This window comes from Aythya ferina (genome assembly GCF_964211825.1).
Source record: "Aythya ferina genome assembly, contig: HAP1_SCAFFOLD_36, whole genome shotgun sequence".
Classification (NCBI taxonomy): Eukaryota; Metazoa; Chordata; class Aves; order Anseriformes; family Anatidae; genus Aythya; species Aythya ferina.
Window position 1 is genome coordinate 764,495 of NW_028181462.1, and position 17,982 is coordinate 782,476.

A 17,982-nucleotide genomic window follows, 5' to 3' on the forward strand; every position below is an offset into this window, starting at 1 on the left:
GGGGAAACTGGGACACCCAGAGGGGGAACTGGGAGTGCCTGGGGGTGTCACCAGAGCACTCAGCAGAGGCCAAGTGGTGTCAGGGGGACCCGGGTAGTGGGGCTGAGGGCCTCCCCTCCCCCCCCCCCCGGAGGACCCCCTTTTTGGGGGGGGGGGCTGGGGGTAGCCGTGTGACCCCGGCCCCGCGGTGCCGGTCCCCAGAGTTCAGGGAGGCGTTCTCGCTCTTCGACAAGGACGGCGACGGCACCATCACCGCCGAGGAGCTGGGCACCGTCATGCGCTCCCTGGGCCGGAACCCCACCGAGGCCGAGCTGCAGGACATGATCAAGGAGGTGGACACCGACGGTGAGCCCCCCTGCGCCCCCCCCCCGGAGGACCCCCTTTTTGGGGGGGTGCTGGGGGCAGCCGTGTGACCCCGGCCCCGCGGTGCCGGTCATGAAGAGGACAGTGCACAGCAGCCTTCTCCCACTCTACTTTCGCATGAGAGACCAGAGTGAGAGCGTAGCAAAGGTACAGATCTCAGAGCTGAGCAGTTACGTGGGCAAGGCTGTGTGGACACCACAGGGTTGCTCTGGGGGATCTCTGGCCGGCAGCGTGAGCTGCCTCCGATGGTGGCCGTCCCGTGGCCTTGTCTTGGCCACTGAACCCAGTGCACGCTGTCCCCCACCACAGCCTCCCATAACGCGCTGGGAAAGGTTCGCAGCCCTGCCAAGAGGAGGGGACAGCGGGTCTCCTTCCCAAAGCTGTGGTGCTAATTCCCAACCTCTGCTGCTCCGCAGGCCTCTGGGGAAGCTCTCGCCACGGCTGCAGAGTTTCTGCAACGCAAAGAGCTCAAGCGCTTGGCCCAGACAGAACAGACGTGGAGGATCGGGGAGTGCTTGGTAAGGACCCAACTTGGTTTGCCCCAGCTGGGCAAACGTGCCCGGCCAGAGCCCGCTGCCTGCAGCCGCATCCTCGCTCCCTTCCTTCCAGCACAGAGCCCCAGGGGGCTCTTCTGCAGGCCCCTCTGCCCTCCCTGCCCCCAGGATGCTGGAGGAGACCCTGGAGAGGCTGTGCAAGCCCCGTGACCTTGCGTTCTCTCTCTCTCCAGCTGCAGCAGGACAGAGGCAGAGTAGAAGAATACCTGCAGCAGAGCCAGCCCTACCTGCAGGACACGCAGACCCTTTTGCGACTTGAGGCCGTCAGATTCATTGGTGAGCCCAGCCCCTGGGTCCCTCTTGGGGCAGCCTTTGGCAGCCCCAGGCACTGCCCTGGCAGTGAGGCACAGCCCTGTTGCCCCCAGAGCCCCCCGACTGGGCCCTTGCTCCAGGGTGCAGGAGGGGGCACAGCCTGGCTGGCCAGGCCAGGGGCTGCGCTGCTGGGAGCGTGCTGGGGAGCGGGGCTCTGATGGGATCTCTGTGTCTAGGTCTTGCTGCGCGCTACTGCAAGGACCAGAGCGAGGAGAAGCTGAATGAAATCCTCAGCGGTGAGTGAGGGCAGTGGGGGGTGTGCTAGGGCTGGGGGGATAGCGGCAGAGGCCCCCGTGCCTTGCCCTGCTCCAGGGAAATGCTGAGGAGGGCGGAGGAGCAATGCAGGCATAGGAACGAGGGAGAGGAGACGGGGTGGCCTGTGGTGTCAGGGAATGGCCTCCCAGCCTGGAGCTGGGCAGTGCCGCTGAAAGGGTTGAGTGTCCCTGAGGAAGAGTCAGGGGAAAGGGCAGTAAGGCTGACAGAAGGTGGGAGCCTGTTGTAGAGCACGCAACCAGGACGAAGAGGGAGATGAAACAGCCTACAAGCAGCTAGGAGCAGGGTCATGATTGCTAGCCCTTGCTCTCATGGGGAAGCACAATAGCGAGAGGGAAGAGTCCAGGAGACTGGACTGGAACCCCACCGAGGCCGAGCTGCAGGACATGATCAAGAAGGTGGACACCGACGGTGAGCGCCCCTGCGCCACCCCCCCGGAGGACCCCCTTTTTGGGAGGGGGGGGCTGGGGGCAGCCGTGTGACCCCGGCCCCGCGGTGCCGGTCCCCAGAGTTCAGGGAGGCGTTCTCGCTCTTCGACAAGGACGGCGACGGCACCATCACCACCGAGGAGCTGGGCACCGTCATGCGCTCCCTGGGCCGGAACCCCACCGAGGCCGAGCTGCAGGACATGAGGGCTCAGGACCGGGTGGCCGTGGCTACGGTGGCCTCACGGCCGTGTCCCCACCGGCCCCAGGACGGGGACGGGTACATCAGCGTGGCAGAACTGCAGCAGGTGATGACCAACCTGGGGGAGAAGCTGACGCACGACGAGGCGGACGAGATGATCCGCGAGGCCGACATGGATTGGGACGGGCGGGTCAACTATGAGGGTGAGCGCTGGCGCTGCCCGCGGGGTACCCGTGCCACTGGTGTCACATCACGGGGCGTTGCTGTCACCCCACGGGGCACTCGCTGTCACCCGCGGGCCCCTCAGGCCAGGACACTGCTACATCCCCCAGCTCCGTGTCCCCTGTCCCAGCAGGATAGGGTCTTGTGTCCCCTGTCACCCCTCGCAGAACCCTTTGTCCTGGTGCTGCTGGCACAGACCACCACGTGTCCCTTGTCACCAAGGGATCGGCCCCCCCCGTGTCCTCCCGTTGTCCCCATGGGGCACCCCCATGCCTGCTCTGTCCCCGTCCCTATAGACTCCACGTTTTCCCATTCCCGTTCCCATTCCCTCAGTCTTTGCTGTGTTCCTGTCCCCCCGCCATGTCCCCAACCCCTGCTGTGTCCCCGCTGCGTCCCTGTCCCCTCTGAGCATCCCCTTCTCTCCCGGCAGAGTTCGTGCAGATGATGACGGCCAAGTGAGAGGGGGGGGCACGAGGCCACCAGGGCCCCCTTGCTGCCAATGCCTGTCCCCACCGTTTGGGGGCACCCACAGGGGCTTTATAGGGAGGGGGGGAACCCCAACAGGACAGAGGGACCCTATATCCTCCATAGGGGCTTTGGAAGGGGATGTGGGGGGACCGCGTTTCCCCACGGGGGGCTTGGGAGGAACCCGGGGGGTGGGGGGCGGGGTGCCTCCCATGTCCCTATGGAGGGTTTGAGAGGTCCGGGGCAGATCCAGGGTCCCCCTCCCAAAACACGGCAGGACCCTTTATTGTCCCAGGAGAACATTTGGGGACATTTCAGGGTGATCTGGGGGTCTCAGGAGGCCTGGGGATCCCTGGGCGTGGGGGACTGGGACCAGGCCGTAGTTTTGGGGTATTTTGGGGGGATTTGGAGGACCCTAACACCCATCCCCCTATTTGGGCGCTGTCGTGGGCGGCCAAAGCTGTGAAATAAAGCACTGGTTTTGCAGTACTCACAGCCTTAACGAGGTGCTGTAATGAGGGGCCTTAATGAGGATCCAGGCAATGGGGACACCCCGCCACGGGGTGTTGGGGGGGGGGGCTCTGCTCTGCGTTCTGGGTGGGTTTGGGGGTGTTTCTGTGGGCACACAGCTTCGGTGCAGGGCGGGGGAATGGGGCGGTTTTGGGGGGCTTGGACGCGAATGGGCAGCTCCAGGGGGTGGTGGGGAGCTTGGGGGCTGAGTTTGGCAGCACTGGGAGGGTACTGGGGGGCAGTGGGAGCATGGTGGGGGAGCTCTAGGCAATGCTGGTGGTGTTCTAGGCAGTGTTGGGGGGATACTATGAGCACACTGGGGGACTGTGGGCAGTACTGCAGTCAATGGTGGAGTTCTGAGGGGTTCTGGGTGCTACTGGGGTGCACTGGGAGGATACTGGGGGGGCTTCCAGGCAGTACCGGCAGGCACTGGGAGGGTACTGTGAACTCTGGGGAGTACTGGGCAGTACTGGGGGGTATTGGCCCACCAAGTACCTACTGGATGGTGCTGGCACGACCACCTCCAGAGCTCCAGGGACGGAGCATCCACGGCTCTGGACAACCTCCCCACCCTGGCAGTGAAGAATTACGTCCTCGTGTCTAACCTAACTCTCCCCTCCTGCAGTTTAAACCCATTCCCTCTCGCCCCATCGCTGCCTGCCCAAGCAAAGGGTTGCTCTCCATCTTTTTTATGAGCCCCCTTTACGTACTGGAAGGCCGCAGGGAGATCCCCTGTGGATCTCTCTTCAGCAGAAGATCCCCTGTGGCCTGTGGAGAGGCCCTTGGTGGAGCAGGCTGTTCCCCTGCACCCATGGGTCCCACATGGAGCAGATCTCCACGCTGCAGCCCATGGAGGAGCCCCCGGTGGAGCAGGCCCTGGGCTGGTGCTGCAGCCCGTGGAGAAGAAGGGCACCTGGATGCTGGGGGTGCTGGGAGCCCAACCCAGCATGGCCTCGCCCCGGCTTGGGAGGGAGCTTAGAGGGGGCCCAGATCCTGCTGCCTCAGCACCCTCAGAGTATAGAATTTGTTGCTAATTGAATACCTAACTGAAATCTACCCTCCGTTAGCTTAAACCTGTTAGGCCTTGTCCTGTCACAGCACTCCTGAGAAAGAGTCCCTCCCCAGCTATCCTGTCGGCCAGGCCCACCTCTAGGTACAGGAAGGCCGCTCTAAGGGCCCCCTGGAGCCTCCTCTTCTCCAGGCTGAAGAAGCCCAGCTCTCTCAGCCTGTCCTAGGGGAGGTGCTCCAGGCCTCTGATCTGCATCAGGGCCTCCTCTGGACCTGCTCCAGCAGGGCCGTGTGTCTCTCGTGCTGGGGGCCCTTCCTCTCCTCGCTCCTGCCTTCAGCCCCTCACTGCAGCACTGCTCGCTCTTCTCCATTGCTAGATGCCTGGTTATGGGATTTTGGCAAAGAGGAAGCCAAGAACTTCATCCAGATTTTTGTCAGCACAGAGAAGGTAAGGGCAGCCACTTCTGTCGTGACTGTGCTGGTGTGTCCTGACGGGGCCCTGGCCCTGCTGCCAGGCAGCAGGAGCGCTGCTGGCTGGGCAGAGCTGCTGCCCTCTGTGTGTCTCAGACAGCACCGCACGTCGCAGCACTCCAGTGCTGTGGGCTCTGGTTCTCCCCCCTCACGCTCCCCGTGCTTCTCTCTGTGGCTGCCAGGATGAGGAAAAGAAAATGAAGTTCCTGGAGAGCATCTGCACCATGTGCAGAGACTGTTCCTTGTTGGAGGACATGGACGCCTTCTGCCGCGAAATGGAGCTGGCAGAGAACATCAAGGTGAGGGGACGCGTGGCGGGTTGGGGAAGGGGCAAGGCCCCTCGAGCGCCAGCCCCCTGTGAGGCTGGGGCAGGGGGGGTGGAGACAAACCATGCACAGGTGGAGACAAACCAAGCTGCCCAAGGCAGGACTGGGTGTGCTGCTGGGCCTTCAGCAGCAGGCACTGGGGGCGAGAGTCTGCCACGTCCCATCCTGGTTGTGTTTTGCAGGTTTTGCTGGAAGAGGAGCCCACAGACAGTTTGCACACAGCGTTTCGAATGAAAGCCATGCTAACTATTGCCACGCTCAGGTACCTGCTAAGCCCCTACTTTGGCCAGCGCATCCCTGGGCAATGTCCTGGTGGCCCTGAAGCTGGCGGGAAGGTTTCCCATCCCTCCCAGGGATGCCTGTCCATGGCAAGACATGTCCTCCCAGGGACATGCCTGTCCTCCCATGGATGCCTGTCCTCCTTCCCTAAGCCTTGAGGCACCACTCCAGCACCAGCATCCAACAAGCTCCTATCTCCCTTCTTAGCGCCACAGTGGAGTCAGCACTGGATGGCAAAAAGGAGAGTCTCCTGCATGCCTGCTTCAAGAGCGTCTTCTTTCTGCCTCCCTATTTGGACATGTCAGCGGCAGAAAAAGATCTCTACACCAAGGTATGTGCTGGGTGAGGTAGCGACACCCCCAGTCCCGCTGGGCTGCTGCCATGGTCCCACATGCTGAGACAACCGGACAACCAATGCAGGGCCGGGGCCCAGATTTGCTTTCCCGGCCTAATCTCTTCTTCCCCTTCCCCTTCTCTGGCCTGATCCAGTGCTCTCAGGAGGTCTCCACACAGAAGTTGTTTAGCCCCAAAGTCACCCCCGGGCTCTGTGAGGCGGTGCATGTGTCCTCCCTTGCTGCTGGAGGTTCAGTCAGCTCCTGGGGGTGAGAAGGAGCTCAGAAATGCTTCTCTGATCCTCTGTCCTCCTTGCAGACCATGAACGCCATGGAAATCATGCTGCAGGCCTTTGTACGCAACTGTCCAATTTCCAGTGTCGGCGAGGAGTTGCAGAATATTTTGCAGGTCTGGCATTTGCAAAGAGTCGGTTTCCCAGGAGTGGTTCCACAGCTGGGGGGGTAACGAATGTCCATGCTGCAGTGGATGGCCCACCCCTAGTGCTAGGACTGAGCATACTGCAGGCAGGCGCCCACCTCCTTTGGGGAAGCCCACCAAGTTCTTCTGGGAGCCTGGCATCCCCTGGCTGTGGTCAAAGACCCTTTCCCCTCTGAAGAATCCTCTCATGTCACAGCAAAACCTTGCCCATGGCACTTCTGGGCCAGCCCCTGCAGACCCCAAGAGATCACCGTGTGCCAAAGCAGTGGGAGAATTTTAGCCCACTCCTTGGGCACCACAGTGGCGGCAGCTGGAGCTGCTCTCCTCCTTTCCCCCAGTCCCTCCAGACTTCTCTTGCCAGGTGTGAATGGGGCAGAGATCCCCAGGGACATGCCCATCCTGCACGGGAGCGTGGCCCTGATGCCCTGATCTCCTGACTGTCCAGTGGCTGTATCCCTGCCCCATTGCGGACCCCTGGTTCAAGCCACAGAAGCCAGCCTTCACGGAGAGGGGACAGAGGGCCACGTTCTGGGGGAGGGCGCAGGAAGGAGCTGAGGCTGCACTGGCAGGTGGCATCTGCCTGTCTGCCTGACCACAAAGTTGGCTGGTGGATCTGTGGCAAGCCTGCAAGGGAACCCAGGGGCGGGAACCCAGGGGCAGGAGCCCTGCTGAGGGCTTTGCTCCACCTTGGGGGAAGCTTTGATGGACGGCGTGAGCACAGCCAGGGGTTCAGCGGTGCTGCTTCTGCTGGAGAAGGCATCAGCTCCGAGGGCAGACCAGCAGCTTCTCTCCTCACAGGCGCTGCTGCACTATGCCACCTCCCATAACACAGCTGTGCGCAAGATTGCCCTGCAGAAGATTGAGAGGATGAGTGATTTCCTGGTCACATATTTGGGGAAGGTAAGATGCCAGGAACCTTTCAGCCAGCCTGTCTCCCCTTCCCTACCTTCCAGAGCATCCTGCAGCTTGGGGGTGCCTGTGCAGCAAGACTGGGCACAGGTGGAGGCCTCAGCAGAGCTCTGCCCTGAAGAAAGGGTCTTCGTCCCTCCTTTGCCCTTGCTCTTTCTTCCCCAGGTCCTGCTCTCTGCCTCCACTTAACCCTTCTTCTCTCCTCTCTCCCTCGCCCAGACCTTGTTCACTGCTAGAAAATGCAAGGGCAGCCCTGGCACCCACAAAGAGGTCCACATCCCCATCCTGGGACAGCTGCTGGGCCACCTCTTCATTTTCAGCGGTGGCAAAGATACCATCAGAATCAGAGCTTTGGATGCTCTTTATCACTTCTATGCATTCCTCACAGAAGGAAGAGGTAAGAGAAGATGTGGTGGGCAGCATCCGTCTGCACGCAGACATCTGCTGGTTTGTCTGCTTGTTCTCCCCGAGTATTGTGAAGGATTGTTTTTGTGCTTGGGGGAGGCTGCCCACGGAATTCTGCCAGGTTCCCTGACCTCCTCTGCTCCTCACAGCAGCTTCCCGCAGCATTCTGGCTATCGTTTTCCGCAGAAGCTAGACGCTCACCTGACGTCCAGGAGCAGTTCTCTGCTGCTGTCCTTCCCAACCCTCCCCAGATCACCTACCACGCTGTTTTGTGGTCTCCCCCAGTCTAAGCTATCAATCGATGAGCACTTCCCAAACCGCATCTTCCCCGAGGAGTGAACAGCAGAGCCAGCCGTGCATCACCAGGGATGGTGACGCCCTCCAGAATTCTCCCTGACTGTTTGCTCCCTGCCGTCTTGCAAGCAGGTGTCAGGGGGCTTCCTGCACATCCTGACCCCGAGCAGAAGGGGGTCTGTGACACGCTGCTACCCCCGCGGCACCCAACGCCATTGCTTCTCCTCCTTCTGCATCATCCCTGAGGTCTCTCTTGCTCCCAGCACTCCTCACCTTGTGCTTTACATCCCTGCCCATCACTCTCCTCGCCATGGGTCTGAGCCTCCCTCCTCAACCATTCCTAGTGAAAGTGCTTTTCACCATTTGGCAAGCTTGTTGGCAAAGATGCTCTTCCCTACTGACTCTTCGCTGTTTCCCACTGTTTAGAAAGCTCACTGACAAAGGACATGGAAAATTAATGTGCAGCGCCGCAAGATATTGAAGGATACAAGATTTCCATTTTCTGTACTGTCCATTCCCTGTGATATTGCCAAGGTAATGAGCTCTGGCCTTGCTGGGGATCTTGTCCGCAGCATCAGCAGGCATCTGGTGTGAGCAGAGGGGTCCAGAACCGGTGGGGCTGGCACGGCCTCACTCGCCCTGGTGAGAGGGTTCCTCTTGTCCCCAGGCTGGGGCTATGCGAAGGCTGCTCCCCTGTGTCCCGGCAGCAGCTCCAGCCCTCCTGGCCACCAGCAAGCCCTGGTTACCTGCAGGGCCAGCACTCTGGCCCCATATGCCCCATCCTCACCCTTTCCCCCGAGGGCCTTCTCTCCGGAGCTGCCCTTGCTGCTCAGCTAAGCAGCACCCTTGGGACACTCAGTGAGGCATGTCTTCGCTCCTCCTTCTTCCCACAAGGGTTTGGAGGACACCTCTTCCCTGCTGAGAGGCTGGACATCATCCACATAGCTCTTAAAGCTTTACAAGACTCCAGCATCCATGACAAGGAGGGGGCCTTCAGTGTGCTGGATGCAGTCTTGGAGGACCCTGACTACTGGCTGACACATGTAAGTGGCCTGTGGCCATGGCCCTGCCCTTGAGCTCTTCCAGGCGTTGTTCCTCTCTCCTTCCCTGCCTCCCTCCCTGCCTCCCTGGCACATTGGGGTCTCTTGGGCTCCAGAAGCCACGTGAAGCCAGCAGAGAGCAATGGAAGGGGCCAAAGTTTGAGTGGCAGCTGTGGAAATGGCTGCAGTCTGCTGGCAACACCATTCCCACTTTGTCCCCCAAGGTGCCAAAGATCATGGAGTGCATCAGGAAAAACCTGGGCAGCATCCACACGGCATCGGCGCGGCAGTGCCTGGACTCCCTGCTTCTCCAGCTGACCAACAAGATGTCCAGGGAAGAAGTCAAGAACCTGCTGCAGTTCTCTCCGCCATGTGACAGGTCCTGGCCTTGACATCCTTGAGGGCTTGTTCCATGTCGGGAGATGCACCTGGAGACTCTCTGCTTGCCAGAGCCATGGCAAAGAGCAGGACATCCCCAGGGAGCACAGCCCTCCTTCCCACCAATGTGTTCCAGCCCTACTGGGCCAGCCAGGGCTGCAGCAGCCCAGCTGTCCAAGGCAGCCCAGAGTCCCCCTGCCCCCAGGGAACACCAGCTCAGCCCCCTCCTGCTTGCCCAGGCTGGGCCCTCAGTGCTCCCCAAGTCACAGGGGCTGCAGGACAGCCTGGCTCCTCTGGGGCTGGCCCGGTTTGTGGCCCTGCGGCTGAGGCAGCCTCACTGACAGAGTATTCTGGGCTTGCAGCACTGACCTGGGCATGTGGGAGGTGATCCTGGCCATGCCGAGGACCTTGGAGAAGGTTTTAAACACCATGATTGAAGACTTGCCGCGGTGCAACTGGTGCACTGCAGTAAAAGAAGACACCTGCATCCGTCGCTTGGCTGTGAGTTCCCAGATGAAACCTTGCTCCCAGCAGGGCTACGTGTGCCCCTTCAGGCACACAGGCACAGCCCTGTGCCCATCTACCCCCAAACTGCCAGCTCCCGCAGGACATACGGACGCATGGTCCCTGGGGCCGGCAAGCCCCCGTAGCTCCCCGCGCCTGGTGCCTCTTTGGTGCCAGCTGGCGCTGCCCCATCCCTGCCCAAAGGTGGGAGAAGAAGAGGCTGCAGGGAGCCCTGCAGGCCCTGCCAGGCTCTCACTGCTCTTTCTTGCAGATGCTGGCCCAGAATCACATTTCTGAGGAGACTAACGACTATGGCTTATTCTTTCTCTTAATATCAATAAAGTTCCCGCTTGACAAGAAGCATATGCTTTCCTCTGAGAAGGCTGATTCACCAGGAAACAGTTCTCTGCAACTTCTAGTCTTAACCATTGTTTATGGGAAGACTTATTTGTAGTGAATCAAGAAATATATTCTAGAAATATATTCTAGAAATAAATTCTAGTCTGTGTTTTTTGGAAGTGTTTTTCTCTGGCTAGTCCACGAAGTACTCTGGGATAATTTTTCTATCTTCTTGGTGTCTCTTTAGGAGGTGAAATATCCGGAGTATTTGGACCTGAGAGCCTACATGTCGCAGTCAATGGGAGAACCACTGCTCTATGCCTTATATGCGGTGCTGGTACATCACGGTGTCAGCTGTCACTCAGGACACTATATATGCTATGTAAAGGTAGAAGTCAACAGCATTTCTAACAGGGTAAAGGTTGTGCTGGCAAACCAATTAAAGCATGACTAGCAGCTACTGTTTCTAGGGAAAAAGATTTCATTATATTTTTATTTGACATGTGTGTATTTTGTTCCTATCCGTGATTTCAATTGGAAAACGTGCAATTCACCTAAAGAAATCGTTGTCTTTATTTGCAGGCTGGTAATGGACTTTGGTATCAGATGAATGATGCTAAAGTAGTGCGTACTGACATTAAAAGAGTTCTTGGTCAGCAAGCTTACATACTTTTTTATATCAGGTAATAACAAATCTTAAAATGTGTTCAGAAGAGATTTACTTTCCTGTTATTGATATTTTTCTGTTTTGCAAGTGTTTTTCTTGCTATCCCGGGAGAAGATTATTATTTGTCTAATTCAGTTCTGTCTAACCTGAAATTCTCTGTGTCGTTTATTATCTTTTGTTGCTTGGCCTTAAACTGCAGCACTCGTGTAAATTGCTATCTATGTGTTATCTGTAGCTGGCTAATTTAGAGAAGGAGAGAAATGAAGGTCATCTGTGGTGTAAGAATGAATTATTGCTCTGCAAGTGGTAGTCTTAGTAGGAAGACTGTTCTCTACTTTTCAGTCTGTAGTCTTGGCGAAGCCTTCTGTAGAGAAGGCTTCCATATCGTATGAGCTGTTCCTCTAAAATGATAGGATGGGATTTAATCCAAGAGTAGGCTGATAGAAAAACTAAACTACGATCACTGCTCTTTTCTGAAGGCGCTATGATTTGACACTTGGAGAACGTGCGTTTTACTTGCCAGCACCATCTTATCCCTGTTCATTCCCTCCTGGTCAGCAGGGGGCTAATAGTAAGCAGGCTGGATTTCTGGGACCACGACTTCTTCCTCATATGATTAAGGTAATTCAGGGAAGCGGGAGGGCAGATAACGGCACCAAACTGCTAGTGGGTTTGGGGTTTGGTGTGGGGTTTTTTGTTTGGTTTTCGGCATCTTAGTTTTGTTTTCCTTCCCACGCTGCAGCTTTCTTCACAGCCCTCATGCTACAGCCAGAGTCATTCAAACAGTGGTTACTGCTAAATTGTGCAGCCATGCGACTCCATTACTTTATAGCTCCAAGACAGCTTTCTAAAGCACAGAGAGCTACGCTCTTTGACTATTTAAGCAGAGTGTACTAATCCTCAAATCATTTAAAAGAGGACTTGTTTTTCCTATCCTCGTCACTTTAGCTAAGACAGGGAAAACTAAATGTCTTATTCCTGAGCACCAGAACGATTACTTCAGGCTTTTCAGGGTATGTTTAAAGGGGAAAATAAATATATTTGGGAATAGCAGCAGGTAATGTTAAGTTGCTTGGCTGGTTTTCAAAGATGATGTTAATTTGATACCAATCTGCAGTAAACCAAAAGCAGGAATTGAATACGCTTATTGGACTTGCATTTATCCTTAAAGGGCAGTGTGTTTTTCTTTTTAGGTGTTAAGACCATTTGTAGAAACACTCAGTAGGAGAGTTTTGTGTTTCAAAATGTTACATGCAGTGTTTGCGTTAATCCATCTTGCAATTTCTTCTTTTTAAATACAGAATTCAAGCCGTTTAAATGGAAATGGATCCATAAAAGAGGACGCAAAGACCACTGGTGTCACCCTAAAAAGGCCATCTTCAGCACCACCAATGGCCTGTGTTCAAAACCAGGCAATTACCAGGCCTTCAATGACTGATACGTCAAGAAAACAGAAGATCACCATCAGTATTCACAATAAATTGCCTGCTCGTCAGACTGTGTCACAGCCTGACTTTCTTAGCAGTGCTGTGGAGGATGAAGATCTCTACCAGGCTGTTCCTTCATCCACAATTACAAATTTGGTAATGCAAATGAAGCAAATGCAAACAAACAAAAAAGTTTCTGATGAAATTTTTGTGGAGCCAACAGTGAATGAAAATCCTAAACTCAGCTCTGATAACACAGTCCCTTATGGTGCAGAATCTTCAGGAAAATCTGAGGAGGAGTCAAAGGGCTTATTTCAAAGGAATTGCAATGCAATGTCCTCTAATGGAATTTTGGTTGGAAAGGTAGTCCGTACATTGCAGCATTCCAATTCTTCCTGTCAGAATGCTGACAAAGGAAGATCCCAGCATGAGCTGCCAAAAACAGATTCACTAAATGGTGCTATTAGGTTAGTTAATGAATCTAAAGAAAACGGACTGAAACTTGATGATTCCACTTGCCGAGTTGAACCTGTTAAACCTTCTGAGATGTTCTTTTCTAAAACAAATGGATTGCTTGAAACATAGATTTGCTCCATCGAGAATTTCTCACCTACGATGTATTCGGGAGTGTTTATTGTGTTCCTAATTCAGGTGAAATACTGAGAAAACACAGCACACATGTGATCGTAAGACTTTGTGGTATTATCCCCTTAGAATTTGCAGACCTGAGCTTACATTAGAACTTGTCAACTTAAGCTCAGCTGAGATAAAAATTCCTAAGTTTCATAAAGTAGATTTTGGGGGGTGAGTTGGGGTTATCTTTGAAGTGTAGATAATGCATACAACGCACAGCGGTCTTGCTTACCATTTAATGGAGAAATTCTGACAAGACTAGTCCTCAGTACTACTACAAATAGTATTTTTTTGTCTGCTGACTTGTGCGTTTTAATTGCAGATGCCTGGAGCTATGCCTTCAGTCAATCGAGAAGTCATCACGGAGTCCTTCACAGCCAGCCAGCTGAACAGCTTGTCAGAGGAAATGAGGTAAAATGAGCACAGTCTGATTAAGACAAGACTTTATGGAAGTTCGTTACAGTTTTATCTGTCTACTAATAGTATTTAATGGAAGGATTTAAATTAGTACAATTCCATACTGTGTGTCCAGTGTCACGAACAGAACTAATGATCAGCACTGAGCATATCACTCTGATGCAGGTTGGTGCCTCAAGGAGAACTTGTGTTCCTTTATAGAATGTTTTTCCATTTTTCTCCACTGTCTGGAGAAACATTGGCTGTTCCCCGCTCGCCCCTATGCCTTTTTTCTCAGAGCAGCAGGTGGAAGGAGACAGATGCGTTTGCTTTTTTAGTGCAATGGCTTCAGAAGCAAGAGGGGAAAAAACACTTTCTCTGGGAGCTGAAGAAGGTGTCCTAATCACAGGAGAGGTTTCTAAATGGCATATCTTTGCGAGCGTTCCTGTAGTCCGGAGGTTTTTGTTTGTTTGTTCGACGTTGGAAGGTTTTACTCTTAATATTCACGTCCTTCAGCAGAAGTGAGAAATGGGTTTTTATTTTATGCAGTGTTGCGGAACCTCCGAAATCTCCTGGGAATGATGAATACCTCGCCCAGTACCAATGTGATGACCGTGGAGACCAGGAGAAACCAAGAAGATCAAAAGAACGTGACCTCATTTCAAAAGAAACCGTTTTGTACGGCAAAGACTCTTCTGAGCCTGGTGAGAAATTGCGGCAAACTTCCTCTCTCAAGTCTGACACTGAATGTAGCTCTAAAAACCTTTCCTCCTTAGCTATTGCAGATAGACGCCAAGATACAAAGGACAAGACTAAAACCACTGACAAAGAGCATTACCGAAGAAAGAGGGAACATGCTCCTAGTGAAGAGAAGGAGAGTCAAAAAGCAGGTCCTTCCAGCAAGAGGAGGTGTTCTCAGAGCGTGGAATTTGTTGAGCAAAAGAGTCACAAGCAGGAGTACTGGGAGGAAAGCAGGTACAGATCTTTCCCTCGTGAAAGAAACAGCCCTGAGAATGGCAGAAGAGCAGGCAAATATTCAAAGTACAGATCTGGCAGCGGAGGAAGATCAGAACAAGGTAGCAATAGGTACTACCGATCCAAAGGGGAAAGAAGTTGGAGCAGAGAAAGATACTATCGAGACGAAGCACGGAGATGGGAAAGATGTAGCTATTACAGTGATTACTATTCACCTCATGCGACAGGAGACAGTAGAGAGAGAAAGTTCTCTCACGGCGATTCAGCCTTTGACAGATTGACTGCAACTTACTACAGCAGGTCACATAAGCATTATCATTACAAAAGCGGATGGCCTCACGGTTCCCTCTTGAGAGAGGAAGATGTACGTCGCTTTAGCACACCCCGAGCAGACTTGCATCGTTGCTCGGTACCTCAGCAACATTCCAGAAGACATTCTCGTGAAAGACATGCGCTTCCACCTGTGTCAGCTCATTTGGAGAACTGTTGCCAGAAAAATGAAACAGAAGGAAACAGAAAAAGAAAATATACCCGTGCAGAAGGTAGTGATAGTGAAATAGAAAGGAAAGACAGAAAGATAGAAAAGGAGCTTTTAGGTGGTGAAAAAAATGCAAAAATATCACAAGTTCTGGAAGAAACAGAAGTCTAAGGATAAAGATGGAGAGAAGGATTCCAAGTAAGCAAGGATTCCAGCATACTCCTCATTTTTTATCCTAATTCTTTTCTGGGTGCTTCTCATGTCTTCCTTTTTTTTTTTTTTTTTTTTTTTTTTTTTTTTTTTTTTTTTTTCTGGTAGTTTCTAAGTTCTTTAGATAGCATCAGCTGGCTGGGGATCATGTTGTTACGTTGATCAGTGAAGATAGGAAAGCTATTGCTGAATTGTGTCAGAGCACTAGCTTTGGACCACATAGTTCGAATCACATCTGTACACCATTCCAGATTAGGTTAAAAGATTTTTTCTGCTTGCACGTATTCCAGAGCTAGCCGTTGTTAATGATCTGTGTACAAACCAGGACCTATGGTCCTTCAATCTGACGGCTTAAGTTTGCTGCATCTAAAGTAAGTTGCGTGTGCACAAAGCACCACAAAATAGCTGACATGCTGCAAATCATCACCTGTGGTAAAATAAATCAAGTTTCATATAGGCAACAAGTGCCACATCTTTTTTTCCCTTTTTAACTTGCATGTTTCTTTCAGACTTCATGATTTGTGTTTCTGTGCGCTCCACTTTGACAATGCCAATCGCAAGCGTAAGAAAAAGAAGAAAAAGGAGAAGAAAAAGAAGAAAAAGGAGAAACACCAGGAAAGCAAAAGGCTCCTTGGAACACTTAGATCCTCGTTTCCAGAAGATAACGCGGGAGAAGAAGGAAGAATGCCATCCTCCAGATGGCTCTTCATGTCAGTAATGCAGAAGTGAGAGCAGTAAACAACCTTACAAGGAAGGGAAGACTTCCAGTGCAGGCAAAAGCAAGAAATACTGCTCCATCGCATCCAACGACTATACTAAAGGTAAGCGGCCGCAGCGTGTGTGAGGAATTCCTTTTATATTAATCTCGAGATTATTTCAAACAGTCTTGAAGTGCTTGATGACTTAACAGTCTGCAGATTTATTATCAAATCAAAAAAAACCCCGACTTGGTAGACTATTTTTTTTCCCAGTTTTGAATGACCACTAGGAAAGAAGGCCTGAAATAAAGAGGTTAAAGGCAAATGGTTTTCATTTGTTTTGATGATGAAGTGGCAAACAAGAGGAAGAGTTGCAAGCTCCCTTCTTAAATTCAGTCCAGCCAAGTAGGAAAAGTAAATGTGGACAGCTGTATCTTGGCAAAGAAGATAGTAGGGAGCAAGGAGGTTTAGCAGTCAAGATGGAAGGTGATGCCATGAGGCTTAGAGGCTAGTAATGTTCTAATGAATCACAGCCTTCCTAAAAAAAACCTGCCTGAATAATTCACGTGAATAACATACTACCTTCAGCTATTTCAGCTTCTTGCTGTACAGCTGAATGCCTTTTACGTAATGTTTGGAGAAGTAAAATCTCCGAAGAGGTTTTCATATCTTTTGCCCAGTTTGGATGATGAAGTAAATTGCCAGAGTCAGTAGATTCTGGCACTGACAAGTTTCTTCAAGCTTAAGAGCGAGTGCAATTGTTTCCAAGCATTTTTCTTTTCTGAGACAGGGAGCACCAGAAGTTGTCATCTTAAAATACGACATGGAGGGGAGGCTGGTTGTTCACACATTCTTGCCAACATTCATGCAATCTGTCCCATTATCAAGAACAAAATTAGGGACTGAACGGAGGTCTTTCAAATTCCAGTGTTGCAAAAATGGACTTTTTACGATACTAATGTCAAAAGAATCCTGATTGTACTAGACTGGAAGTATCTCTTCTAGCTGAAAAATCAGGAAGAGCACAGAAGAAAATGCCTCTGCTCTACTGCTCTTCGGGCTTCAGTGAATTCTCTGGCCAGCAGATGGCGAACTCGTTCTCTCTAAACCAGTCCAAAGTAGAGGAAGAAAGTCAACGTCTTGCATGCATTACACAAGTGCGGGGCATGGGGATCCCTGGGCTATATACGTGAAAGAGATGTTCGTTGATAAATACAGCAGTACCCACCCCACTTGGATACACTGCTTGCAAGGTAATCAGGATAGGAGGGCTGTGCAAAGCAATTCTGTTAAATTGAGGAATTCAAGTATTTCGTCAAGCCTAAAGATATTAATTAGTTTCCTTTTGGGGAAGGTCAGTCTTTCAAAGCAAAGAAAAAATGTCTCTTAAGCAGGATTTTCTGAATGGTGGAATCTAATCTGAAAAAAGACCACTTCCACACGTTAATTATTTGCTAGTTTATTATTTTTAATTTTCTACTGTATTGAACCTCTCAAAGAAGCTAGGGACAGACTAGGAACAACGGAGGACTTGTTAGAGTGCCTTTTCAACCAGAATCATGTTCCTTTGAATAAATGAACAAGGATAGCTAGTGGCAATTTGTGATTTAAGGAAATTGCAGATACGTGAGAGAAAGAGCAGCATTAAAGCAGTTAAATTCCTGCATTCCTAAGTGCTCTCTCTAGCAAGTTAGTGAACGCTTCTGTTCTGTGGCTAGGATTTGGTCAGCTTTGATCACTAGTAAACCAAGGATGCCGTCCAGTCAAACCTTCATATGACTGTAACTTACCTAAGGGCAACCATTTGCTATCAAAGCAGGTAGCTTTGTCCTAATATTCTGTACAGCTCACCAATTTTAGCATAGAATTCAAATGTAGTCCGTTTAATGGGAGGGCTTTGGAAGCCGCCTTCTCCAGTCAGTTCAGATGTCGGCGAGGGGCTGGTGAGCCGCTGGGACGGAACCCCCGTTGCCCGGGTTCCCCAAGCAACCGCCCCACTCTCCAGCCACCATGGCAGGTCCAGCAGCCGGCTCCCGCTCCTCCCGGGGCTGCGGCCCTGCTGGCGAGCCCAGCGCCCCAGAGCTCAGCCCAGCGCCCTTTTTCCCACAGAGGGTTTCCCCAGACGGCTTCCGCGGCTTGCGCAGATGCAAAACTCCCCCTTCGTCGTCCCAGCCGTGCCGCCAACGGTGGCTGCCTGGCTGCTGCCCTCCCTCCCCGGAGCGACGGCGCTGCCCTTGCAGCCCCCGCAGGTACCCACCCTCCCCTCCGCGCTGCCCCAGGCCACCGTCTGGCACGTGGTGCCGGGGGTCCAGGGGCAGGTGCTGCAGCTCCCCGCCGGGGTGCAGCTGCCACCTGGGGGGCACCTCCCAGCCCAGGGGCACCACCTGCAGCTTGGGCAGCTCCCCGCCGGGGGGCAGCTCCCTGCTGTGGGGCAGCTCCCCGCCGTGG

The 17,982-nt window shown here is 53.0% G+C and overlaps 2 protein-coding genes and 1 long non-coding RNA gene across 3 annotated transcripts; all 3 read left to right on the plus strand.

Annotated features, from left to right (window-relative positions):
- Nucleotides 1–3,036: 3,036 nt before the first annotated feature.
- Nucleotides 3,037–6,208, plus strand: LOC311428194 (maestro heat-like repeat family member 5; the record flags this gene model as incomplete). The annotated part of the gene is made up of 6 exons (XM_084539730.1): nt 3,037–3,195; nt 4,594–4,782; nt 4,988–5,104; nt 5,314–5,393; nt 5,618–5,741; nt 6,062–6,208. The coding sequence occupies 6 exons, from the start codon at nt 3,037–3,039 to the stop codon at nt 6,206–6,208; spliced, it is 816 nt and encodes a 271-aa protein (XP_084395856.1).
- Nucleotides 6,209–7,463: 1,255 nt separating this feature from the next.
- On the plus strand, nt 7,464–13,192 carry LOC311428195 (uncharacterized protein; the record flags this gene model as incomplete). Its single annotated transcript, XM_084539731.1, has 9 exons — nt 7,464–7,487; nt 8,497–8,832; nt 9,054–9,208; nt 9,570–9,708; nt 10,298–10,438; nt 10,633–10,733; nt 11,197–11,338; nt 12,019–12,300; nt 13,100–13,192. The coding sequence occupies 9 exons, from the start codon at nt 7,464–7,466 to the stop codon at nt 13,190–13,192; spliced, it is 1,413 nt and encodes a 470-aa protein (XP_084395857.1).
- A 1,495-nt stretch (nt 13,193–14,687) lies between these two features.
- Nucleotides 14,688–17,759, plus strand: LOC311428182. Its single transcript, XR_014687606.1, has 4 exons — nt 14,688–14,824; nt 15,346–15,657; nt 16,325–16,787; nt 17,644–17,759. It is a non-coding gene; the product is annotated as an uncharacterized lncRNA (long non-coding RNA).
- Nucleotides 17,760–17,982: the final 223 nt, after the last annotated feature.